This window comes from Leucopleurus acutus (genome assembly GCF_964270905.1).
Source record: "Leucopleurus acutus genome assembly, chromosome: 5".
NCBI lineage: Eukaryota > Metazoa > Chordata > Mammalia > Artiodactyla > Delphinidae > Leucopleurus > Leucopleurus acutus.
In genome coordinates, this window is record NC_139147.1 from 75,023,455 (window position 1) to 75,043,107 (window position 19,653).

A 19,653-nucleotide genomic window follows, 5' to 3' on the forward strand; every position below is an offset into this window, starting at 1 on the left:
CAACTGTATTCAAAGGAAATGCAAACTCATTTTCCTAAAGAAGAGGAGAAAAATGAAAGGAATGATGGGAAATGGGAAGGAAGCACAGAAATTTGCTTCTACCTCACTTCTCCCCTCCTCCCTATCAGGACCAATACGGCCAAGGGCAGGCCTTACCCTTAAAAATAAGGCAAAGCTAAGGTCACTGAGGCTGTACAGAAAAGAGTTAACACAGCAGGCCTGAGATTGCTGTCCTCAGAAAGGCCTGCCTGTCCTTGGCTGGCATCTGGGAACTTAACTGGTAAACAATTCCCTACACTGATATAAAACTTTCCCTAAATAACAGTGGCTCATTGTGCAATCCATGTGGTTTATGCTGAGCATCTGCTTTCCCTTGGGCGTCTGGAATCTTGGTACTTGAGGGTGGCTACATGAACAGCCCCCGATAAAAACCTTAGGTGCTGTGTCTCTAATGAGTAACTTGTTGCTGGCAGGATTAAGCATTTCCTGTATGACTCTACTAGGAAAGAACTCTTGGAAACTTGAGCTTGGTTTCCTTCAGATATCACCTTCTGCACCTTCTCATTTTGTAATTTTGCTTTGCATCCTATCATTGTAATAAAATCTTAGGTGGAAGTATGACTATGTATTGAGTCCTGTGAGTCCTACGGAATCAGGGAGTCTAGGGGTGGTCTGCGTTGGGAACCCCATCACAGAGGCATAGTCCTACAGAGTTTTGGGTGGGAAAAACAGAAATTCTAAGCAGTAGCCAGAGGGATGGGTACTTATATCTGAAGTTGTTCCATGGGGGATGAAGATATAATAACAAGAGATGATAGCCACTATTTACATAACACTTTTGTGCCAAGCACTATTTCAACCACTTTACGATGGATATTTAACTCAATAAGTTTTCATTACCTATGGGACAGTACCATTAATATCTTCATTTCCAACAGATGAGAAAGCCTAAAGCACTGAAAAAGTAAAACAACTTACCTAAGGTTACACAACTAGCAAACAGTAGCGCAGGTGTGAAACCAAGCAATCTGGCTACAGATTGTGCACTTTTACCCACTTTTACCCACTTTTTTATGCCTTCATAATTAAGTAGAGAGCATGTCCTAATAAACCTTGCACACAATCGTACCTTGAAATAAAATACTTTCCTTGTTAAGGGAGGAGGAGAGAAGGGACACTGAATACCATGAATAGAAGTCACAGAATCTCAGAAATGAAAATGACCTAGAGATCAATTAGACTAATAGGTTGGACGGTGTACTGACTGGATGCAGAAAAGTAACAAGATTTGCCCAAGGACATGCAGCTGGTTGGTGGTAGAGCATGGATAAGAATGCTGAGCCCTGACACCCCATCCAATGCCTTCTCTATTATGAAAACCTGCCTCACAGTCTTTATCAGTTAAGAAACGCAATGTTTATCTGAAAAAAATAAATAATAAAAAAATTTTAAAAAAACAGGACAAAATAAAATAAGGCCCAAAAGGAATTTAAACTGTCACTAGTTTTACATTAATTAATGAACATCAACTAAAAAAAAAGTTTAAACTATAACAAAAAATACTACAAATGAGGTTAATGACTGTATGTCAACATACAAAATTTAAATTAAATTAGAGTAAGCAACATTAGCAGTTTTAAGTATTTGAAGCAAACTGATTACAATTGTGGAATTTCACTTATACCTGGATATTGCACTTAAGTAATTTACTATAACTATACAATACTTTGTTTTTAATGAGAACCAAGAAAAATCCCATTACTACTTGTATTTCACAAGGAAATTTTTTATTCCCCCAACCAGTCCCTGTCATAACTGAAGCTTGTATAAAGAACTTGCCCTCACCCTGCTTGGACTAGCCACATTTTTCTCTGCCAGGTCTACTTTGGTCAAAACAAATATTGTCCTTCTTCCATGAGGATCCATTTGACTGACCAAGTCGGTAACAATGCTGCGTTCAGCATCCACAGATCCATCTGAAAGAAAGATTGAAAAATGACATTGTAGGGCTTCCCTGGAGGCACAGTGGTTAAGAATCCACCTGCCAGTGCAGGGAACACGGGTTCAAGCCCTGGTCCGGGAAGATCCCACATGCCAAGGAGCCAAGGAGCAAGTAAGCCCGTGCGCCACAAATACTGAGCCTGTGCTCTAGAGCCCGCGAGCCACAACTACTGGGCCCATGTGTCATAGCTACTGAAGCCCGCAGGCCTAGAGCCCATGCTCTGCAACAAGAGAAGCCACCACAATGAGAAGCCCGCGCACCGCAAGGAAGAGTAGCCCGCACTCTCCAAAAGAGAAAGCCCATGCGCAGCAACAAAGACCCAACGCAGCCATAAATAAATAAATAAATAAGACACTGTAATGGTTACAAAGTAGGTTCTAAAAACTTCAACAGGCTACATCCTTGTGTCTACATTATAGTAAGAAAATTTTTCTTAATATTTTATCTTAGTTATGAAAAGACATTCTAGCCAATAAAAATGTCTATGATGCCTACACAGTGAAATTTATCAAAATATCACCAACTTCAATTCTATTTACTAATAAAACGAACAAGAGGAGATGACAAAACATATTTATTTTGTATGTTTATGTAACATGCATATGTAGAACAAAGCTTTGATTGCTAAGTAAGGAAGAATATTAGTGCAATTAAAATCTTTCAATAAAACTTACCTTGAATACATAGTATGATAGCATTAGGATTCTGCATATAGGCTTTGCTGATACTGAAAATAGTTTCTTTTGTGTCAGGAGCCATGCCTGATGTCACAGTCTTGAAGAAAAAGGTTTTAAATGTCATTATAAATGTCTTTCACAATAGGAAGATAAAACACACATTTTGTAGATACTTACATTAATCACACCTGGTAGGTCAACAAGCACCATCCTCTGTAGTCCAGGGCCCTTTACATTTAAGGATATGGTCTGTGCAGGGAAAAAAAATCCAAAAACCAAAAAACTAATTTTGGGAAGCAGCTTGGTAGGAATTTTTTGGTGACACATATTTTGAAAATTCTGTATCTCATCCATTCAGATATGCAGCTCAGAAAAAAATTATGCTTTTTCTGACCATAACAGTAATTATCATAGAAAATTATCCACAAAACAATATTCTTTGGAATATTAAAAGAAAAAAAAAAGACTAAGCATCTTGGAACAGCTGCAATCTAAACATCAATGCTAACACCATGATTTCAAACCATAAACACTGGATTTCCATAAAACATTGTTGAAATGAATTGCAACACTTACCTCAGGGCTAACAGTACAGCCTTCTTTCACGTTTTTTCTCATTCGGAGTTCTATTTCATGTCTTAATGCTGCAAGCTATCAATGGAAAGCAACAAAATCCTAAGGAAATCTTCAGTTAAATATTCCATTTAGTTGTCTTTTGTAAGTTTACACATGTTATAAAAAGTTACATACATAAACCTCATACAAATTCTACTTACATCTTCCTCTTTGGTAAGATCAAACTCCCGAGAACTATCTTTAAACAAGGCCACGTGGTGAGGGCCTTCACTGAGAGTCACCTGAAATTAACAGAACATTGAGAAGACTGTATTTACAATTCCTATTAATTCCCACAGCACTTATATGGTTCTCATTTTCCAGTCAACATTATACAGAGTCCCAGGCAGAAAGCCATCAATCTCAAAACTTGAAAAACTAAAAGGAAATCTTGCATTTCACTTCAAAGGTAAATTTAGGTAAAGGACAATTCATTTATTCAACACCTATTTATTGAGAGCCAACTGTGTCAGGCACTGCAGATGGGGAAACTCGAAGAATTGACTGTAACTGGTTTAGGCCTCATTATATACTGGGAGAAATATACAGAGAGAATAGGTCTGTGTAGCAAAACCTAGGATGCCACAGAGGAGAGCAGTACTAAGGGGAACTAAGGCAGCCTTCACCCAAGGAGTGACATTTGAGCAAGAAATTCTCTAACAACTTATATGTCAACAGTCAGTGGTTTCATGAGAACTTCTAAACTTCACATTCCTTAACTTTTCAGTTGTAACTTTTCAAGCTTCTCTATAATGATTCGATTTCACTTTTAAAAAACAATTCTGTCTACTAAGATTAGCTAAGCATACAGAGGATAACAAATAAAACCTAGCTGTTTGGAGACATCTGAGCAGCCTGGACTGAGTCCAGGACCCCAAAGGATCTGGATGGGTATATTCCTGCAGCTATTCTCCCTCAGGGCATTTGCTGATTTGTGGCACATGGTGGCCTGAAAGAGAAGTTTAAAACTTGTAGCAGTCTCACTGTGTTGAAGAGACAAAATCGGATTCCAGGGCTATCAAGCAGCCACCATCTAAGATGCCAAACTCTCAGAGAAAAATGGACAGCAGAAATAAATCTCCAAAAACTGAGCCCTACATTCTATGCACAATTTCCCTTTAAGGCATTTGCGCATTAAGGAACAAAGAAGCTGTTAAAGAAGTTAAAATATTAAGTCAAGATTTTGGCAATTTCACTCTTCAAGGGGAGACAAAAATCTGGAGTTTAGAGTCCATGAAGGAGGAGAAGTCCTGGTAAATACTAGTGAAGTAATGACAAACTGAAAAGAGAACAGCCTTGTCTGTTTCAAGGAAATCTGTCCATGATATCTGCCTGCTGGAAGAAAGTGAACTCCTTCCTAAAATATAGTATCAGCCATAGCCACTACAATTAGGGTGCTGGTTACAATGTAAAAGCTAGGTTCACAATATTTTTACAGTTAATTACAGAGCATGATATAGTCAGTTCATTCTTTTCCCCCTAAATTTGTAATATTCCAAATGCCCATCAACAATAAAACGGATCTATAAAGTGTGGTATATTCACACAATAACACAAAGCAATGAAAAAGAAACTAGTTTTACACAACATGGTTGAAATCACAGCCAGACCCCAAACGATGCACTGTCTGAATCACACTAGACTGCCTGTTGTAATTATAAACAGACCTCAATTCTGCAAGACTTCAGCATCAGCCTCATTGTCTCACTTTCTACCACTATTCTAGCCTTCATTCTTGGTGACTTCAATTTTCCATTTCTCCAATCACTCTATACCTACTCCATCCATTCAGCTGAGTTAAAACATACACACACATCCTTGTGTCTACATTACAGCAAGAAAAACTCCTGATCTTTGTTCATGCCTGAAGGATGCTGCCTACTGATTTCTACACTAGCAATAATTCCAAATGCTACATATCAATTATTTCTTTTGTCAGAATTCTTCATTTTAACACAATGGACAAACTTCATTAAAGTGACTACTTTCCTGAGGAACTTCATTTGGCCTATTTTCCTTTTTAACTGAAGTAGAGTTGACAAACAATATCATGTTAGTTTCAGTGTATAACATAGTGCTTCAACATTTAAATACATCACAAAATGACCACCACAGTAAGTCTATTAATCCAGAGGGCCTATTTTCTTACCTTAACCGGAGAACGTGTCATCATCTCCCCAGACCCTCTAGGGAATATTCGTGCTTGAGCAATCATTTCCAACACACTAGTTTTTCCAGCACTTTGATCTCCAACCACAACAACCTTATGACAAAATAAATACCACATATTCATATCTTTTGATACCAACTTAAATTTAATAGATTTGGAATGCTGCTGAGAAGTTTTAGTCTTAAAAATTATCCACAATTAAATGATTTTAAAATATCATCCAGAAAAAAATGATGGTTCATACATTGATGTGTATTGAAAACATAAACAGCAAAACATTAACTGGATCCATTATTTACAGCCAAATTTTTATTAAAAACTCATGCTAATTTAAACCACTAGTTTTAAAAACACATTAACATTAATATTCCACAAATCTTTTCCATAGCTAGTTTACTCTTTACAAAGACATTTTCAATTCTATAAGGTTAAATTTCACTCATGTACCTAATCTTATCCACCATTCAGGTATTTTAATATCATGGATATCATGAATACATAATGCCAAATATCTGAAAGCCTTACTTTATTATGCATAAATATAAGTAAACCAATGGACCAAAATAAAGAGTCAAACAATATTCAATGCTTAGGGCATCACCTAGAACACATGAATATTACACAGAAAATTTTATGTCTTTGTCTATGTCTATACATATGTGTATGTATTATGTATGTAACTTTTTAAAAAACTACAGTGCTTTTTTGCTAATGGGCAAGTTCACTGTGTACTAATTTTTTACTTACCCTTGGCAGATGATCTTGTGTATTATAACTGGCATCATAATCGGACAGAACATCAAGAACTTCAGAGTACATGTCAATCAAAGATTTCTATAAAATTCAAGAAATGAGTAATATAAAATAGTGAAAACATTTTTAAAAAACCACAGATGTGTCGATAAAAGAGCTGATACATTCAAAATGTTTCCATAATAATTGTATTGCTTTTCCTAGTTACGCAAATAAATATTCCTAGTAAATGTAAAACAGTACAGAATAAAATTCCATATGTTCTTATCAAATTTATTTTAAAGAGACAATGATTTAACACAGTATATTAATTCATGATTTCCGAACCTTCTAATTAAATGGTAAAAGAAGGAGATTATTGTTTAATATTGAAGAGCTAACATTAAGTGCCCAACAAAGGAAGACCATTAACACCAAAAAACGCCCAATAAGGGGTCAGGTGACCAGCTGAAAGGAATGTTTGGTGTATGCGTCAGAGTGGGAGAGAAAGAGAGACTGAAGAACTAGTAAAGTAGAGAAAGAAACACCAAGATTATTGTTAAATCAGTATGAATGATTAGTGTACACTGATAACTGGGCAGACTAAAATGTGAGAGCACCAGGGGCAGACATCTCAGTAAAAACAGTATCAAACACGGTGCCTGGAAAATTATAAGCTTCAAGTATTTGAGGAATGATTGAACATATACACAGGCCTGGGAAAAAGGTTACTATCAAGCATTTAATAATTAAAGGTAAGTTTCAGTGCCAAAGTAGGAACAAAATGAGGGTCTACACTGACTTTCATCTCTCAACACCTAGAAATAAAAGGAAAGCAACTCTTATCCCCTCCACCTAAAAATAAACCAAAAACTTTTCGAATTTTCATTACCATTTCATTTTATGAGAGAAAATACAATTTCTCAGTGTTAATATATATAATTCTCAATATATATTAACACTTGGATGTGGTTTTTCCCATCTGCCATGTGCTGACTTATAAATAAAGTCATGCTATTTATTTGTTTTATGCAGTCGTAATTTGGAGTCACAACTATTAATACATGTTGGTTAAACTAGGGCTATATATCTTTGGACCTTGGCTACAAAATGAATGTGCCATGATTTATTGCAGTTTTGCTACATACATATTCTGTTTACTTATATGACATTTAAGTTAAAAGAATTACTTCAATTTCATTTAGCACATAAAGGTTGGTTTAGTGGGGAATAATAAGATTTAATTAACTGATAATGGTAATTACCAATGTGCTGATGATAACAATACCAGCATGCTTTTTCAAAAATACTTTAAAATGTCTAAGGAACCTTCCAGAAGAAAACATTAACTATTGTAAAACTGGAGGAAGTGGCCTCTTCATTGAGTGGCAATACAAGCAAGGCAATGAAAATAAGACATATGTAACTTTCTATCAACTTACACTGCTGGTTTTATAGCTGTATAAATTAAGTAAACCTAGAGATAAACTAAATATTTCAGAAAAAATAAACTGATTCACAAGAAATGACTCTTGAAAGTATGAAAATTTATGGATATAGTATAAAATAAATGTTTGAAGATTGTAATTTGTGGAAAGTCTTAGGAAGAGACCTCCCTATCCCCTAAGCATATCAGGTTAGAAATAAAAGGATAGAACCCTTTGCAGTTCCTTAATATCCGGTATTGATCAACACACAATGTGAAGTGGTAAAGTTCTGAGAGCGAACAAATTAAGACAAACTTAAAGTACCTTAAGCTTTCTGTGATGGATGCCTTTGTCATCTTTCTGTAATACTAATTTTCTCAATTCTTTGTTCTCCTTTTCTAGCCGTTCCAAGATTCTCTGGTACTTTAACTGCAACAAAATAATACACATAACTTTATAAGAAAGAGATGGGTTAAAAAATAACATTAAGTGTAAATTAAAATCTTCCAAGATCCTGGAGCAATATCTCCTGCCTACTTAAAATGAATTATTTCATTTAAAAGTCATCTATGAAAATGTTGAACAAATAAATTATGAATATTATCTCAAACAATGAGCTTCATTATAGTTTTCTATTTCAATTGGAATTTTGTTTGGAAAACTCTTTGCTGTTTATGTTGAAGAAATTATTAAAAATACTAAAAATGAAAGGAGTTGAAGAAGGAAGTTCTTAAGTATCCTCTATGAAGCAATATTTCCTATTACAACAAAATTTTAAGTCTTCATTAAAGGGACATTTGACAAAAATTCAAACTCTCCCCATCCCCCATATTATTTTATAAAAATGATATAAAATAAAAATAGCTAACAGTACCTGACTATTCAGTATGTGACAGGCCCTTTACTGTTTGACCTGCATTAACTCCCGTAAGCCTTCAAGTGAGGCAAAGGTTATACAGATTAGAAATCAGAGGTCAGGGATGCCTGGTAGCCTATCTAAGGTCACAGAGTTTTGAATACAGGTCTGAGTTGAGGGGTCAAACTCTTCCAAGTTTTGGTAAGTTTCTGTGGCCAGAAATTACACATTAATTTTTAAAATATTGATATAAGAACAATTTAAAGAAAACTAATACATTTAGACAGGCTTTTTTGTCAAAGTAGATGCTTGGCTATACAATGTTCTTCTAGAATAAATGTGATCCTTTTCTAATTGGTCTTCTCTGTACACTATTATTTCTTCTCTAAACATTAACAATGTTCAGAAAACTATTAAGAATTACTCTTTCCTATAACCAACTGGATGTTTATGTCCAACTTACAATAACATGACTCTTATAATGGAAAATATTTCTTAGAAAATGTTAGGTTGTTATAATCTTCCAAGCATACAGTAAATAACAAGAGATCATGGCTCTATCCTCAGAGAATGTCCAGCTTAAGCCAAATTAAAGAAAATATTATGTAATAGTACGAGACAGGTAGAACTACAGGCTAGATTCTATTATAAATATATTTTTACAGAATTTGTTCATCTATCTGTAGTAATAGTATATATAACAAAATACTGGTAGTTATCTAAGAATTAGATCTGTGCTGTCTAATATGGATGGTAGCCACTAGCCACACGCAGGTACTGAGCACTTGAAATGTGGCTAGCCTGAATGGAGATGAGTTAAGTATAAAATACACACCAGATTTCTATAATTCAGTAAAAATACATAAACACCACATTAATATTTATTATACTAATTAGATGTTTAAATGACATTATTTTAGATCTGCTGGGTTAAATTTATTATTAACATCAAAATTCTACCTATTTCTTTTCACCCTTATTTTAATGTAAAAATATTACAGTGCATGGCTTGCATTATATTTCTACTGGACACTACTGATATAGATAACGCTATTATTACATCATGAACTCTCCATCAAGTGTCTGTCAATGCCTAGCAGCTGACAACAACCGTACAAATTGAAGGGTTGATATCAATAGGTATATATAGGGGTGGCAGGATTTCCACTGGCTCACTTCCTGGTAAATATGGAATCAATTATGGGGTCTACATTTTCTGGGGCTGGAAACACTCTTTAGTACAGGTGCCAATCTGCAGTCTTCCTACAGAGATGTGCTGCTGGGTCATCCTGCAAAGATGTCTAGACCAGTAATTCTCAAACTTAAGAATTCATCAGAATCACTTGAGGGTTTTTAAGAACAAAGATTGCTCAGTTCTACACCCAGAGCTTCCCACTCAGTGAAGATGGGATGGGACCAATAATCTGCATTTCAAACAAGTTCCCAAAGGACATTACTGATGCTAATGCTGCAGAGACCACATTCTGAGGCCAATGATTCTTAATCCCTGGCTGCAGATTGTAATCACCTGGCTGGGAAGCCATAACAAATATATACAGTGCTGCTCAGAGCACACAGTATTCTAACATATAGTCAAGTGTAAGAATAATGCATAGATATTAAGAAAACCTGGGACTCAAAATATACTAGTTCCTAATTTCATCTAGATTGTCCTTGTATTTTTTTCCCCTAAAAAGAGAGACCCAATAAGTCTTTTTAACTTATTCTTAATTATTGCATGTCATTGTATCTACATAGAATAACTAAAGATAGAGTGGGTGATGGGGCAATTTTTCACTAGAATGTTACCTACTCAACTACATTGCACAGAAAAAGTCTTTAATGATAATTGTTATCATCAATTATAAGAGAATAACTTTTCATAGTAGTGTTAGAAATACCTTTGGAAAGGTTATTATCTGATTGGCTTTGGGCTTCAGAGAAGAACTGTGGTAGACTCAACTCCAATTTCTTTAACTGTTACTTAATTAGCCTATCAATGTAAAATTGCAAACATAGATTTATATAAGGACAGGTCACTTTCCCCAGTTTTTGCTGTAGTTTTTCTTTAAAATTAGAAGCATAAGATTCACTAAAAAATAGGTTTTTACACATAAATTAGTTAATTAAACTTATCAAGTTCCTTCATTAGTCCTTATTTCTCAATTAGTTTTTGCAGTTTGGGGAGCATCTACTTATAATAATAAGGTTCTATCATTAAGCCACTCTAAATTTTGCTTTGTTAAAAAGATAAATTTCCATACCACCAAACTTAGAGTTTAAGAAAAACTTTCTGGTTCTTTTTACTCATCAGAATTACCTGGGTATGCAGAAGCTCTTCTTGAAGTTGGTCTATTTTCTCTTTGTCTGACACCTAAATGTTTAAAATAAATAATTTTATTGGAGTAGAATTAGGTTTATATAGAATATACAGTAAGTTAATGTTTTTAAAAAAGCATTTTTGAGAGTGAAAACTACTGGCTTTATATGGATATTTAGTCAAAGCAAATTTTAAATCAAATGCTTATTTAAGTAAAAATATCTTATTCATTAATAAAAATAGCTCATCAAAATTTTATATTAAGTGAAAACCTTAAAAAGCAACCATCTTCCTATTGCCATTCTAGTCATATATGGCTGGTTTGTTAGAAAAACAAGAAAGCAACACATATGGTTACTATATTCTTGATAGGTTATTTTGTACTCAAGCACAGGGACTTGGATGCTTGGACAAATAAGGCAATAATATCCTTACAGAAATGTTTTGGGAAGTCAGACACATGTTATCATTTACAGCTACTGAAAAGTTCATTGGTCATAGCGTATCTTTAAGCAAACACTATCCATTTCTATTCTGTAAGTAGGAAAGCGTTTAATAAATGCAAAGAACAACTTGCATTTTCAGAGCTTTAAGTGGAGCCAGATGCTTATTTTTAAATTCAGTTCCAATGCAAGATCTGCTAACCCATAATAAAGCGAATGCATCAGGAGCAATGAAGTTGAGTAAAGCAACTAAAATTGATTTCAACATAAAACAAAAGTAGGATAAAACCCATAGGTATTGGGGAAACTACTCCGAATTGTTATTAATGCTAATATTTCTAAGATAAAATATTCAAAACAACAAAAAACTTTATTCTATAACAGGCTTTCAAGTAGTCACAATTCCAAATATAAAACACAATAATCAACTGTAATTAAAATGATGTCATTTATGACAAATACATGTAACTGTACTTTGACTCCCTGGTGAGATGCCGAGGTTGCCATTCTCAGTCTTTCAAAATAATTATCTAATTTCTGATACTCAAAATGTTTAGAGATGATTTTATTCCACAGGAGACAAAAATCAAGTTAAAATTCATGTAAATCTTTATTCATCTTTATTCATTGGCTATTTAAGCAGTCAAGACATCATGGTAGCAAATATATATGAAAACATTCTAAATGATTTGCTTATTGAGGTAGACGTTAATAACTCTCATCCATGCAATAAAGTTATTTTGAGAGTTTAATTCCTATTTCCAAATAATTTATCAAAATTTCCCTCAAAATTCTTTTTTTTTTTTTTTGCAGTACGCGGGCCTCTCACTGTTGTGGCCTCTCCCATTGCGGAGCACAGGCTCCAGGCGTGCAGGCCCAGCGGCCATGGCTCACGGGCCCAGCCGCTCCGCGGCATGTGGGATCTTCCCGGACAGGGGCACGAACCCATGTCCCCTGCATCGGCAGGCGGACTCTTAACCACTGCGCCACCAAGGAAGCCCCCTCAAAATTCTTTTAAATAAAAATGACAATACTTGTTAGAAATGATAGGTATGTATCATTTTTTCCTAAAAAGCCTATGTCTAAAAATTCTAAATTTGGTTTGGTAATTAGAAAAACGATAATATAAAACAAACTTTGCCAGAGACTTGTGGATATAAGTGTTTTTCATTTGACTATGTGTTTGTAAAATGGACAAGAATTATTAATCGTCTCCTAAAATGTGAGGAAACAAGCACGTTGGGGAGGAGCCCACAACCCAAAGAACAAAATCTTAAAGGCCAGTGAAGAAATAAATAATTCCATATTTTGACCATATGGCATGCCATCATACTGTAATAGTATGGTCATAAAAATTTTGTTATGCAGATTATATTCCCAATTCATTTTGAAAGTTTCTCTGATTTACTCTGTTCCGTTAACTATTCATCCAATGCAGTTAAATTAGTATGAAATGTATAAACAATATTAGTATAAACTGTTTTAGTTTTAGATATGAATATTTAATGATTTCATGTAATATAAATTACAGTAGAAAATCCGACATTTCTCTATATCTGAGGCAATAATTAAGAAACTAATACAATTACACAAAGTTAGAATGTTTACTATAAGCCAAGGACTATAAAAGGTTACCTTGATAATTTGGTAAAATAGAAAGGATATATAAAGAGTTAAAATGATATAAGGTTATTAGAACATTACAAATACAATCTTTATGCTAATATTAGTATTTAGTACAATGACTGTTAAGATTTTCATAAATTTAGATTCTTAGGAATATTTAAATTTATCATGTGCGCTTCTGGCAAGACTGTTAGGAACAACTCATGCAGTTTTACCAATACACTTCCTATCTGCTTAGTTTAATGTTAAATTAAAAGATTACTGTTATTATATAAAAGACACGTGATGGTGGAATCGAGAATTAGACCTAATATTTTCTAGGAAATAAAATCAAAACATTTAGGTTCACAAAATAAATATTAAAGATTAATGATAAGATACTTTTACATATTTTCTTAAGAGACTAGTACATGCTATTGTTAGTCTATCATTTATTTGAGGTCTTAACTAGCAACCTGGGTATATTTTATTTTGATGCACTTTACTGGTAAAATTCAGCTACTTACAGTAAGTTCTTGTCCTACTGTTTAATATATTTAGTTTTCATTATGAAATTAATTTAAAACTCACCCTGACAGAAATGGGTATCAATAGTCTTGAAACCAGAGCTTTTCTACAATTCCAGGGCTGTAAAATTGATGGAGAAAGAGCGGAACCCTCTGCAGAAACAAGCTAAAGCTGAAAGAGAAAAACCTTTACTAGCTCCTCACAAAACCAAGCCTGATTTTTAAATTTTAAGTATCTCTTCCTACTAAGCAATTCTGGACATTCTGAAATACAGAAATGCATAAGACTCGTAAAAATTTTTATGTATGTGTACATATTCACAGGAGGCAAACCTATCAATGGCAGTCTTAATCTGCTGTCTCTGCATGAGCTCCTTTGCTCAGATGATACAGGGTAAATCTATTAGCTGCTACTAAGACATAAATAATGAAGGCCTACTTATATTTTCAAGGTGTAATAAGAAATAATGGTCAAAAAGCAACAAAAAGTAGCTGTGGCTTTGTACCTCAAGCAAACCTCAAATGCTTAGAATGATAAAAATCTAATCAAATTAGGATTTTGGTCATTATGACAATGTAGGGCTGAAAAGTCATCTGTGTACTAACTATAGGGGGAATAAAGGGGAAGATACAGTAAGGAAACCATCTTTAAGGACAGTAAAAGGAATGATATTATTATAGAGGAGCATAAATTGTTTTTAGTCTCATTTACTTTCACACAAGGTAACTGCAAAGTGGGCAGGAACAAGCCCTGTTTCGTGCTCTACTAAGTATGCCTTAATAAACAAAACAGATGGAGGTACAGTCCTGCCAGTAGCTCTTTTACAAATGTGTAAAGTGAGGAATAAAAGGGTTACATGGATAATCCAATAAATATTAGGAATAGGAAGGATAACCGTAAGCCTGAAAAAAGGCTAGTAAAGTTGGCCCCAAATGAACATTAACCCTTGGCAGTGTAGAAAATAAACAATATTCACTACTGATATTGCTTAAATCATCAGATTCAACAGCACATCAATAATCTTAAACTGTATCTTAGAATCTTAAAATAGCAGATCTATAGGACTCATTGCAAATTATTTTACCATTATGAAAAACACAAGAACTACTAGTAACTAGAGCTATATTCATATTCCTAACTAACGTACCAAAACACAGTAGCTCCCTCCCCTTCTTTCTGTAACAAAGCTAAGGAACAGAGGGCTTAGCCTAAGCATCCAACTTGTTACAATATTTAAATGGTACTCTCAGCAGCATGAGGAACAGAGAATGCTAAAGCACCATTTAAAGTAAGCCCTCCCTTGGGACTTCCCTGGTAGCACAGTGGTTAAGAATCCGCCTGCCAATGCAGGAGACAGAGGTTCAATCCCTGGTCTGGGAGGATTCCACATGCTGCGGAGCAATTAGGCCCGTGTGCCACAACTACTGAGCCTGCTCTCTAGAGCCCGTGAGCCACAACTACTGAGCCCACGCACCACAACTACTGAAGCCTGCACACCCTAGGGCCCACGCACCGCAACTACTGAGCCCATGCACTGCAACTTGCTGGCCCATGCACTCTAGGGCCCGGGTGCTGCAACTACTGAGCCCGCGCACATAGAGCCTGTGCTCTGCAACAAGAGAAGCCACCGCAATGAGAAGCCTGCACACCGCAGTGAAGAGTAGTCTCCGCTCACCACAACTAGAGAAAACCCGCACACAGCAACGAAGACCCAACGCAGCCAAAATAAGTCCTCCCTTGGTTTAACACAAGTAGGAAAATAACTTGTTTTCTATTTCTACCTATGTTATTCATTCACTGAAAGCTAAACAACATACAGGAGTTGATTCCACAGCCATGGAATTGAGAAAAGCCAGGTAGTGATACTGAAAAAATAAATGAAAACTATGATGAGTATTCTCAAGTATTAACCACCACCAAATGCGACAGGGTTAGCCAGCAGAATTATTGCACTAATTATCTACAATATTGGTTGATTTCAATATCAGAACCTACAGGAAGCTAACTGTATGACTGAATCTTTTTTCCTGAGTAAAATTTGCACCTAACTCCAAAATTTTTCTTATCTAATATATGTAACACAAATAGCTGATTTCAAGATCTTAGAGTATAATTTTAAAATCATTACATACAGTTCATTTGACTCTAGTCTCTTTAGAACATTAACCTTGGGATCTATACTATAGGATCATCTAACAGCCAAAAGTATATCTTTAAGGATTCCTTGGCTGCTCCTATAACCAAACATTTGTATACTGTTATGCTGAGTTTTATCAGAATCTGTTCTTTATTGACCAGAATTATATCAAATTTCCAATGTTCAGTCCTGCAGTAGACAAGGTGAAAATCTGTGCTGACTTTATTAATAAATGTGGAAAATCTTTATACAAATTTATCAAAGTATCTAAGAATAACTTTGCCCCAAAGTTAAGTTTTTGACTTACAGTTTCCTTCCGTAAGAAATAAGAATTCTCTGCTGATTCATTTTAACTAAAACAAATACATTTCATTCTTTAATTTAACATGGTCATTCACAGTAACCCTTTTCATTTTACAAATGAAAACTTGGAGAATAGACAAGTTGGCTACAAATTTAAGGTGACTCAATAACTGGACCAAGTAAGCTGCAATTCATAACTCTTATCTAAGTACAAATCCATGAACCCTCACAGATAATCTAATTTTCAGAAAATAAACTCCTATGTTTAATATTTTGGATTTACCTACTCTAGGAAAGTTGCATATCTCTATTATCTTTCATATTTTTACTTTGTCAAAAATAATTTCTCATAATTGGAGTCCATGAATGGATTAAGGTGACACGATCCTGGTAGAAACGGCTGATTAGTGTGAACATATCAGTAGCCCCCTTAAACCATCCATCACCTTGCGCTTCTGTTGGGCATGGCTCGTGCTATATTGGCCTGCGGCTCTGCGCGCTTCCTCTTCATGCTCTTGAATTTGCTGTTGTAAGAGAATGAGCTCACCAAGCAGACCCTGCCATGAGTTTACAACGAGGAGAAGAGGAAAATTGGGGAGGAGAACAATGTTAAACCAAAGGGCACAAGAAAGGAACAGATGTAAGTCAGAGAAGAATGGATAGCTTATAACAAAAATGGAAACTCAGTTATGTCCCTTTACAGCCACTATATAACTAGGTTCTGTACTACATTTCCATTTTTCTCCTCAGTAAAATTATGTCTCAGAAATATAAAACAGCATAGTTTAATAAGTGAAAAGGAAAATGCAATAAGTGACTGCTGAATAAAACGAGCCAGATATATAATATCAACATACAGTAAAACCGAGACTAACTGGAATGCTCAAGGAAGGTGGCACTATAGTTAACTAAATGTCCTAGGAACAGAAAAACTGAGAAAACAAATACTTCAACCCTTCTTTTTGAATTGCCAATACGAACTAGTGTACGCTCCTGACTTGATACATATGGGGGAAAAAACAAAACTGAGTTTTCAACAGTGTTGATTTCAAAGGTCTGAATCTTCTAATTCTCAACCATAAGTTTCATAAGACTAAATAGAGAATACATAATAGCTTAATCACTTATTAAATCATTATTCTTAAGTTTTCCTTGACATCTAATGTCTTCAATTAAAGACCCCTCAAAGGACTTCCCTGGAGGTCCAGTGGTTAAGACTCCAAGCTCCCACTGCAGGGGGCGTGGGTTTGACCCCTGGTCCAGGAACTAAGATCCCATATGCCACATGGCGTGGCCAAAAGGTAAATAAATAAAGATCCCTCAAAACGTAGTTTTGAGCATCAAGTTATCAAGGGTTTGCATTAATTCATAATTTTACATGTCTACACACAGAATCTTATTTGATTAAAATCTAAGGGGTTTTTTTTTGCAAATTAAAAAATAATGTTTGAGGTACTGTTTTAGCTTTATACAACATCAAATAAGTAGTTTGACTGAATTTTCACTTTTTATAAGCCGTTTTGACACTAAATAAAAATGGCCTCTGAGAATATAACCAAGGATATATCAATTACTAAAGCACAAGCTCAATAAAATAACATAATTAAGATATGGAGATAATATAGTTACTATGAAAATAAAAATGAAACAAAACCCAGTTTGGACCTATGCACAAAATAATCATCATTTCTATGTTTAAAATTCATTCCATTTAATAATCATGAAATGTTCATCTGATGCAATGTATTCACTTGTGACATGAAACGAAAATACATGTCATTTTCTGTACAGTGTTTTTAATTGCTGTCTATTAGATAATCAACCTCAAGAAATGTAGGAGAAAAAACAACTAGCAATTGACAATGTCAGGAACCTTATATTTTCTCAATTAGAAACCCTAAAAAGGCAAAGTTCCAATGAATGAGGTCACTCTTTAATTTTACAAGAATAGTTTACCTGGGAGAACAATTTTTACCAAGTTATAATAATAAAAAGAATTAGGAAAACTAACACTCATTAGGAGTTTCAAATAGCTTCATAGCTTTATAAAATAACTGCCAAAAATATTTTATTTTGTATAGTACAATTATAAAGTTTCTTAAAATGAAATATTGGTTAACGTTACATTCAAATTTTAATTAGTAAGACTCACCTGGAGGCTTAATAACTTAGTTTATATAATCCAAAGATTTATATAAATAAAAAAGTTTACAAGAAATAAATACAAATAGAAAAGATGTATTACAGTAAAGCACTTTAAATTAAGGGAAATATTAGCAAACAATTAGGGGGATTTTTATTTTGTTTGATTCTTAGTTTTAATACATTAAGTTATACCAACATAATGAAACTGGTTGACTTACTATATAAATCAAAGGATGAAACTAGTTGATATTTCTTCATGAAAAGTAAGAGAACATCAAAGTGGCAAGTAACATAACTAAACTTTCAACATTTGTTTCCAAATTCAATAGTACAAAATATATTTATAAAAACCTGTGGTTATCTTTTAACATGTATCTTTTAAATAAACACTTTTATGGTCATTGATAAATCTATCAAAGAAATGCAATGCCAACTCACTACCCTCATCATTCCCATAATTTTTTATGTCCTTTTTTTTTCATTTTTTGTATCACTGTCTTTCATCAAGCAGAAAGAAAAGTAATCCAACTCATTTTTATTCATTTAGTCATTTATCATAATCACTTCTTCTACTCATCCAAGTGTTTAGATTTCTCAAAACAGTTCCCTTTTAAAGATGGCTTCCCATGTTGGCTTACACATTAGTGTACCTGTGCTTTAATTAACATAATACCCAGTAGTATAAGTTATAAAATGCTAAAGCAGTGAGAAAATATTCCACATTTCTTAACTGTGCTGGTCTATCAGGCACAGGATTCTTGTTTATTCATAGCTTAAACACCCCTCCCTAATCCACTGTTTATATGTACATACAAAGTGTATGGTAAATATCTAATATCTATTACAAGAAAAACACCCTCTCTTTCTAGTGACACCTCACTTTCCTTCCAAGTCTGTTACTGAAGCACTTTTATGTGAAGGTAGTTGAAATTGACTGTTACCTCCTAAAAAAAGTAGGAAGAAAACAAGAATTAGACACAGAAAAAGCTATATACACTATACTAAAAAAGGTTACCATTATCCAACTTTAGGCATCAAATCTCACCCTAAGCACAGCTGGATTAGCTTTTAAAGCTAAGGTTTGTGGAATAAGGAAGGGAAAAATGTGTGTACCTCCTGTGCAAGATGAGGCATTTGTTCATGCCTCCTTACATGAACAGAACACTTTTACTCAATAAATATTTTCCCAAGTTCAGACATTCTTCTCTCAAGAAACAGCACATAATTGTTTTTTAAATGATATATATTACATTAAAAATGTACTAATTGTGATCTTTAACAATAGTTATTGTAAACAACCACAGATGAATACTCTCTAAACATCTCCTGGTTACTGTCAATTTGACGCTGCAGTTCTCATAGTCCCATATTTCATGTACAGTGTTCTCGGGTTTTTAAAAAAGTGTAACATCAGACCAAGAAAATCAGTGATAACTCCAGAAACCAAAATGTCAACTGAAAATGCTGCAAATACCTCTAGAAGTTGATAAGCTTGTTAGAAAATATTTTTAAAAATCTTGAAATTATGACTCATTCTTATGTGAATACATTTAAAATGCTATATTTTTGGGAATTCCCTGGCAGTCCAGTGGTTGGCACTTGGCGCTCTCACTGCTGGGGCCCTGGGTTCGATCCTTGGTTGGGGAACTAAGATCCCACAACCCGGGAGGCATGGCCAAAAAAATAAAATAAA

General features: G+C 34.4%; 1 protein-coding gene across 5 annotated transcripts in view; it reads right to left on the reverse strand.

The window, feature by feature from the left end:
* OPA1 (OPA1 mitochondrial dynamin like GTPase) overlaps positions 1 to 19,653 on the reverse strand; it is a 95,950-nt gene that overhangs the window by 61,362 nt on the left and 14,935 nt on the right. For 3 of the 5 annotated variants that reach the window (XM_082840452.1, XM_082840449.1, XM_082840448.1), the window contains 10 exons: positions 16,262 to 16,372; positions 10,800 to 10,853; positions 7,948 to 8,052; positions 6,212 to 6,298; positions 5,444 to 5,557; positions 3,456 to 3,536; positions 3,256 to 3,330; positions 2,857 to 2,928; positions 2,677 to 2,776; positions 1,846 to 1,976 (listed from right to left, as the gene is read on the reverse strand). In XM_082840452.1, the coding sequence (XP_082696578.1) occupies positions 1,846 to 1,976; positions 2,677 to 2,776; positions 2,857 to 2,928; positions 3,256 to 3,330; positions 3,456 to 3,536; positions 5,444 to 5,557; positions 6,212 to 6,298; positions 7,948 to 8,052; positions 10,800 to 10,853; positions 16,262 to 16,372 (930 nt within the window). The remainder of the gene's footprint in view (positions 1 to 1,845; positions 1,977 to 2,676; positions 2,777 to 2,856; positions 2,929 to 3,255; positions 3,331 to 3,455; positions 3,537 to 5,443; positions 5,558 to 6,211; positions 6,299 to 7,947; positions 8,053 to 10,799; positions 10,854 to 16,261; positions 16,373 to 19,653) is intronic. The other 2 variants (XM_082840451.1, XM_082840450.1) reach the window with 1 other exon arrangement.